Genomic DNA, 7,807 nt, shown 5'->3' on the forward strand with positions numbered 1-7,807 from the left:
ATAGATAGATAGATAGATAGATAGATAGATAGATAGATAGATAGATAGATAGATAACCAAAATTGATTAACTTTTCAAACTGAAGTTAAAAAATCTCTCGGGGATGTATTTTCGTGTCTTGTACATTTCAAACAATGAACAGAGGGAGCCAAAAGCTCAAAGAGAAAAATGTGTGACGTCACGGCTCGGCGCGATGTCACGGTAGAAGGGTTCAGCCAGGTTTTCGCGGATTTGGTTGATAAAAGGGCAAGACTACGCTAGTCAAGGTAAGACTTCTACGATAATCATTTAAACGCTTCCTGGAAGAACAAAGAATGGTTTATCAACAAGGTTAGCTTGAAAAACATGACGAGAAGATTTAAGAAAAACCAATGGTTATAAAGTACTTTTAAAGTGTCTATTTTTCAACTTGAAATATCTCGACACCTTCGTGAGTCGCTCATCGACCTGGAAAAAAACACATTTTGAAGACCACCCAAAGATCTTCGAAGACATGTATGGGACTTGAATGTTGGTCCCCTAAATTAAACAAAAGTATGGACAGTTTAAACCCACTGACACAACGAGACGTCATGTCCGGAAACAAAGCTCAATGGGACTTTCCGAAGTCGAATCTCGCTGTGGTGAGCACGTTCACTGAAGTGCCTAATTGATAGTGATAATTAAGATAGTTTGTCCATCTATGTCAGAGGTTGACAAAAGCGGAGGAGGATAGCCTTTACAGCGGGGTGGAAGAAATACGGACTGAGTTGACTTCTGCTTTTCTACCTTAGCTTTGAGCTCGATTCGAGCGGAACAGAGTTTCCTACCTGTGGGGAATTTAAAGTTTTAAAAAGTTCCTTTCCACATGTAGATGTACGCCACTGTTTCTTCTTCTCCTCCTTCTTCTCCTTTTACAACAGCAACTACTACTACTACTACTACTACTACTACTACTACTACTACTACTACTACTACTATGTCGTAGTAGATAACATTTCTATTGATATGATTTGATGGTACAGATAATATTATAGTTTATATATCCATACCACTTCTTGCAATTGCATCCCCCTTTCTTAGGCTTTTTTCCGATTTGTGTTTATCTCACCTTCTAGCATTGTGACATAGATGTGCGCACTTTGGTTTCTATAGCTAGTGTAGTCATTAGACCTAATATTTTTTAAAATGTTCCTGATGACGGAAGTAGTCCCCAGTAAAACATGAAATGGCTAATGACAGAGTGAAAACATCTGAGAGCTTCGATTTACAGGAAAAACCCCACCAAACCTGAAAAATCAAAAGGCAGCTTCCGCACTTTCAAAATAATATGCCCTCGTAACAATTCTTAATTGAATCATATTTTTGTAGATTTTTATGGGCACCTGTGTACTGACATCACAAACGGGCTTAGCTCCATTATACTAAGACTAGCTGGGCCCCCTGTCGATGAAAGGAATGATCGGTGTATTAATATCAACTGAAAGTCATTGGCCTACTATATTTACTTATTTACACTCTACTGGAATGGAACAATAAATCTTGAGAGATGCAAACAATTGCAAGGTCTAGATCTATGCTCTCAAAACAAAATGCCCCTCTCGAAATATCACTTCCGGCACTTCCGCTGTGAAGGAAGGCTACGGAGATTTGTTACGTTTTTCAGTGGAATAATCACAAAGGTCAAAGAAGGACGAGAACTCTGTGTCAAATATATTTGTCTAAATTCAGGAAATGAATAAATAAAAAATCGGGCTCCGTCACGGGGACCTATCTATCTTTTTGCAAGTACTTGCCAATGTGCAACTCAGTAGCTGTTTTATGGGAAAAGTGACACAAGTGTTTCAAAGTTGCCAAATATATAATAGATGATGATAATATTATCCATACCACTTCTTGCCATTGTATTCCCTTTCTCTCGCCTTCCGATTTGTGTTGATCGCACCGTTTAGCATTGTGGCGTAGATGTGCGCACTTAGGTTTCTATAGCTAGTGTAGTCATTCGATCTAATATTTATAAAAATGTTCCTGACTTCCTTATGAAGCCCGGAGTCGGGGCGAAACGTTGAACGTATTATAGAATATCTTTTGAAATTTTACCAAGTCTCATCCTTTTTTTATTCTGTGCTGACTCCAATATGATTGTTTATGTATACCTGCAAGTGTTTTTACGGTCCTGTACAGCCAAGAAATAGTTCTCTCTGGGATAATAAAGTATTATCTTCTCTTATCTCATCTTATCTTATGTCCATGAAAATTTTGTTTTCTTTTGAGTTTGTTCACCTAAACGAACTCAACGTGTTGGGGACATGACCACACCATAACGGAAGTAGTCCCCAGTACAATATGAAACGGCTAATGACTGAGTGAAAACATCTGAGACCTTCGATTTACAGGAAAAACCATCAAACCTGAAAAATCAAAAAGTAGTTTCTGCACTTTGAAAATAGAAGTACGCCCCCGTAACCATTTGTGACAATTCTTGTCTGAATCATATTTTTGTAGATTTTATGGGTACTTGTATACTGACCTCACATACGGGCTTAACTCCATTATAATAAGATGTATCCTGTGCACCATTTTTTCCACATTCCGCGCTATCTCTTTCAATCCAGTGCTCAAGTTGTACACTGGAGCTATAGCTCAAGTCACTTTTTAAAGAATCAAACAGCTTCTTTAGATTTAGACACGGGCACGAACTCGTCCAATACTGACGATTCTGCGGTGTCAAGGAATGTTAATGACATGAACACAGCACGGCAAGCAGCTGATAACTGGCGCGATCAGCAAGCAGACCCTTTTATTGATCCCAGAGAGGAGGGAGGAGCAGCTATAGCATTGTGCCGCCTGCAATGATGCCTATTCTCCAACCAAGTAAGTGCGGCAAACAGGGACTGAGTGTCCCCCCTGTTGCAAGAGAGTACTGCAAAGCTATTTACAGAGCATCTTTCTTTTTCCAGAGACTAGATCTATCCTTTGGGGACATTTAACGTGCACCGTCAGCACGTACCAAGGTACAAACTAAAAGTCGGAGACACCGCTGATTTCAGACCAGTCCCTATTCTCTCTGTCCTGTAACCTTGACCACTGGGACGACGGAGAAGGGAAACAGTCATAGCGGTCTCATCCCACCCAACTCGCGGCAGTATGGTGTCAGTTTGGAATACTGCAATAAAAAGGAAAAGGACACGCTACGGAGAGCATCCCGGAAATGGACACGCTACGAAGTCCGGACACATCTCGAAGCCTTACATATATTATGACTAGCTGGGTACCTGTTCGATGAACAGACTCAAAAGAAGAGATTGTCAAGTCATTTTGAAACCAGTGCGTACTGCTTGTGAACGGAATCCTTACTTGTTCACCATGGCGTCTTAGAAGACGGACTTTCCCAAGATTATATCTAAACGAAACTAATGAATAACTGAAAATTAAACTTCAGTGACTTCAGCTGTGATAACCCTTGTCCGAGATCACCTAGCCAGCAGCCGTGAAGAGGAATCGTCCACGATGGAGATTGTGGTTGAGAAAGGAGTACAGCCTTGTGAGGGTAGGAGGAGCAGCCTGTGTAACCCAATCAGACGCTACAACAACAACCAGCTGATGATGGAGACAATCAGCCTGCCCACACTGAAATGGACCCTTATGAAGAGGGGCGAGAAAGTATGGAGCACCCCGCCTTCCGAACACCCCAGTTCTACATTCAAGCATTCAAGTAAGTATTCAAGTAAGTATTCAAGTAACTCAAGATCAAGAACATCTCAGTGGAGGTCCAAATCAGGGTCGTCCGCAATACTGAGAAGAATGATACTGATCGAGGTAACAGTATGTCCTTCTGCACACACGCAGAGTGGACGGGGACAGACATTCAAATAGAAATTAATATAATTTAATTTTTATATACATTCCTGAGCATGTTGATGCATACTGTTGTTGACACAATACATCTATATTATGAGGACTTAGTAGTTAGTAGTACCAGAAGCAATCTGATCTGAAAGTAATACTAGTGCAATATGTCGTGTATTAATTAATCTTCAACCAGCCCCTCACAACATTTACGGAATGGGCTTGGTTTCGAGTGATGTTGCGTTAACAAAAAAGCACACACAAGTTACATACCAGCCTATACTGAAAACGAATATTCGAACCAAATCTAGAAGAATACAAAAGGCAGATATCGCCATTGTAACTCTTTCCTTGCCAAGCCATTTTGCTCCCCACAACCACGCCATTTCGGTGACCATATTTTTCTTTCTGACTGCTGTACAGTAATCTTGTTTAGTTAAATTACAAAATGGGTGTCTAGAGCACGCTAGGTTCTAACTCTGACCCTGCCTGTCAGAGCCAACTGCCAACCCGTAAATACAGCATCTCAGCAGACAGACGAAAGTACTGGATTACAAAAAACAACAACCAAAACTTCCCCACTCGGGAATCAAACTCTCATGTCTGCAGCGTGCAATACCAAAGAGACTTACTGCTACACCACAGACACCAAGGGGCCTCACCTGAAAGATGAGTCTTCTCTTTGTCTCTGCTATATTTTTTCACAACTTTTTATCTAACAGCACTGTTAGTTTGAAAGAAGAATGAATAAATTTGTCTTGTATTTTGAAAGAAAATAAGCTCTAAACCATACACAGGCAGGGCTCAGAGCAGAGCAAAAACCAACGCAAACATTTTCCAGAGTAAAGGGAAATCACCCTATTAACCATAACGTTCATGAGCCTTGTGGATATTCTTCATTGAAAATACACGTAGGCCTATACAGAGTAGTAATCGAACTTTGAACCTTGGCTCACTGCATAATAATAAATATGGTTGTGATACTCCTCTCTATGAACTCTGGTCTAATTACTTGCAGACTAGATTACGTTCATTGCAGTCCTACCAGAGAAATGCTCTGACATTTGAGCTCACGGTATGCATTTGTCTTTTTCGATTAAAGAAATGTTTTCATGCTTCACAGTAACCACAGCCTAATGTTTTCTGTTTGTGTAAGACATAGCTGCGACCCCGTTGTATCCCCTGGGGTGACCTTGGTGAAAATGGTGAAATGGTTTAAGTTCTCTGTCCCACTACAAACTATTAGGTTATTTAAGTAGAGGCGGGACCTCCGAGTTTAACGTCCCTCTCCGAAAGGACTGAGCCCAAATAGGAATTTCGTATAAAGTGCCTTTCCCAAGAACAGAACGTAGGACAGAGCTGAGGCTCGAACCGCTGAACCCGCAATCTCTTGATGACGAGAACGGTAACCCAACCACTAGGTCACCGAAGCCATATACATAATATAGTGACCTTGGATATTTTTCACTAGATCGAGCAGTTCAAAGTAAGGGCTATTCTTTACTTTTACCAGTCGTTCATTTCATCCTTGAAGTGTTCGTACTGCCCTCGAGATCACACCCCGTCCATGACTTGCCCGTACATGTAGTATTGTTCCTTGACCACCTTTTTGAGTCTGAGGTCGGCTTTTGCTTGTCTTCACTGTAGTAGGCCCACCTTTGATCTGATCTCCTCCCGTAGGTACCTATTGCTTCCACAAAGTCTTTCTCTTCACCGTCCTTCTCACACAACTGCACATTCCGAGCAAAGATCCACGTACACGCACGTACGAGCTCTCCCGTCACACACACGAAGTGCAGTTCTCTGTCCCACTTGCTTGTGTTCAGACCGAAGTCGGGCGTCCGGGTGTCCAGCCGTTGCAGTTGAAGGGCATTGACGGGAGTCCGTCTAGTTTGCTTTATGGTGGCCATTAAAAAAAAAAAATCCGACAAGTCCAGTTCGTGTTGTGGAGCAAGTTCAGCCAGACGAATTGTCAATTGTCTCGAACACATTTTTTTTCAAATGGTATAATATTAATATTGTGATGTCAAATATTCGTAGTCCTTGCCAAATTCTGATGAAAAAACATACCAATTTAATATAGTGGAATTTGACCTATCAGTTCACGAGAAAGTGCAAATATACAAGTAGAGCAGTTGTGCGACCTCTAGTAGATCCACCAGCAGTCATGGCAGCATTGACAGCATGGTTCAACGATCACAGAGAAGATGAAGGCACCACATCACACGCGATGGAAAGAAGGAGGGAAGCTGGTGTCTCTAGAGGGCCGGGGAGAGACAGCAACCTGTGTGTAAAAGCCAGAAGAATATAATCCAACAAGCTGATAACTGGCACGATCATCAAGCAGACCCTGTCGTAGATCCTGGAGAGGAGGGAGGACCAGCTATGACATTTGGCAGCCTGTAGTGATGCCTATTCTCAAACCAAGTAAGTAAGTAATATAAGTAACCGGTAACCTAACCGCCCGCCATTAGAAGCCATCGTTGTGTTGTCTTCACGAGCAGAGGGCCCGACAGGCAGGTGGGTCAGCTGACATCTTGCACCCTGCTCACCCGATATTGCTGGTGGTGACCTTTAGGCAGATGTCTCAAAGGTCAAGGGCATTTCAATGGTAGAGTAATCGTTGCTTTCCCCCATCTTGTGATTCCCATAGAGTTCATTTTCTGGAACACAATGGAAAAGGTACCACCAGTAAGAGCAAGCAGCCAGAAGAAATTTAATGTTCACTACAAACACAGTTAACTTCACATTGTCAGCTGTTTATACATTGTATTTGTATTCCAACGTGGCTATGTGCACATGCGTTTGTTTGTGTCAGGATGGTTGCATGAGTATGTGAGCTTACAAGGGGGTTTATAAGAATCATAGAATGTGATAAAAATACTGGGGTTTCCCCAATAAAAAAAACGAACAACAACAACAACAACAACAACAACAACAACAACAACAACAACAACAACAACAACAACAACAACAACAACAAACAAACAAACCCCCCCCCCCCCGACCGTCCGGCAAACCAAAATCTAAATAAAATAAAACAAAATATAATAGGTTTCAACAACAATTATTTCTATTATTCTCAAATCCAAAATATTTGGTATGTCTGCCACCTTGACGTTCATGGTAAAACTTAAGACACGAAATGAACCATTATATCTTCTCTTCATTCTATGAAAATTTCATGAAGATTGGATGAAAAATGGTGGAGTTATTCAAAAAAGTATAAAGAAAAGTCACGTTTTAAGAAAATGGCCGATAAAGAAAAATAAAATACTGACTTTATAAGGAAATGGCGGTGACAAACATGCCCGGTATGGGGAAAATACTGTTTTTGGGGGTTCTAATGTGATGTAATAATTGTAGGAGAGGCTGAGGAAGCTTAAAATGCCTACAACTCAAATTCCATAATTTTGAGCCGAATTTTGACTTTTGGGGTGTATTCTGAAAATCAGTCGTTGTTTTTTCTAGATCCGTAATCGAAAACCCCTCCGTTAACTGCTAAATTTGAAGAGCCTCAACCGGTCAGAGACATTTTTGTCATGACAGATGGCAGTTTGATGGAAAGCCTTTGCACCCGTTGAAATGAACGAAGATCTTGACATTATAGGCCTACCTGTCATTTATTCTCGGCAATCCTATCCGTGTACAGCTGCTATTAGATCTATCCGGTAGACCCAACGTTTGATTTCGTTGTCGGAGTCCACGACTTGTTTGGAAAAAGTGACTTTAAATTAAAAATGCAAAATACCAAACGTTAAAGAAAGCCGTACCGGATGTGAGCGAATAGATTCATATAATCGCGCCTTAAAACTTTGGGTTTGAGACTAGGCTAGATTCTACAAGTGAAATGGCGTAATATAAAAATAAAATTGCATTGTGGCTCTCAAATTCGGATAGCCCTGGGGTGGGGGTCGGGAAATACCCACCCTGTACATTGCAGTAGGCCAAATCAGGGTTAAAGAGCTTAAGCTTCGTT

The 7,807-nt window shown here is 41.2% G+C and overlaps 1 protein-coding gene and 1 long non-coding RNA gene across 2 annotated transcripts in view; both read right to left on the reverse strand.

Moving 5' to 3' along the window:
* The window catches only part of LOC106013189, a 21,429-nt gene extending 16,581 nt beyond the window's left edge, over positions 1 to 4,848 (reverse strand). Inside the window, exon 1 of the mRNA XM_013088239.2 lies at positions 2,510 to 4,848. Coding sequence (XP_012943693.1) covers positions 2,510 to 2,559 — 50 coding nt within the window. The 5' untranslated portion in view covers positions 2,560 to 4,848. The remainder of the gene's footprint in view (positions 1 to 2,509) is intronic.
* A 1,532-nt stretch (positions 4,849 to 6,380) lies between these two features.
* On the reverse strand, positions 6,381 to 7,807 carry LOC101854443. Its single transcript, XR_220979.3, has 2 exons — positions 7,445 to 7,807; positions 6,381 to 6,491 (listed from the first exon to the last, which is right to left on the reverse strand). It is a non-coding gene; the product is annotated as an uncharacterized LOC101854443 (long non-coding RNA).

The sequence above is a fragment of the Aplysia californica genome, unplaced genomic scaffold (assembly GCF_000002075.1).
Source record: "Aplysia californica isolate F4 #8 unplaced genomic scaffold, AplCal3.0 scaffold00709, whole genome shotgun sequence".
Classification (NCBI taxonomy): domain Eukaryota; kingdom Metazoa; phylum Mollusca; class Gastropoda; order Aplysiida; family Aplysiidae; genus Aplysia; species Aplysia californica.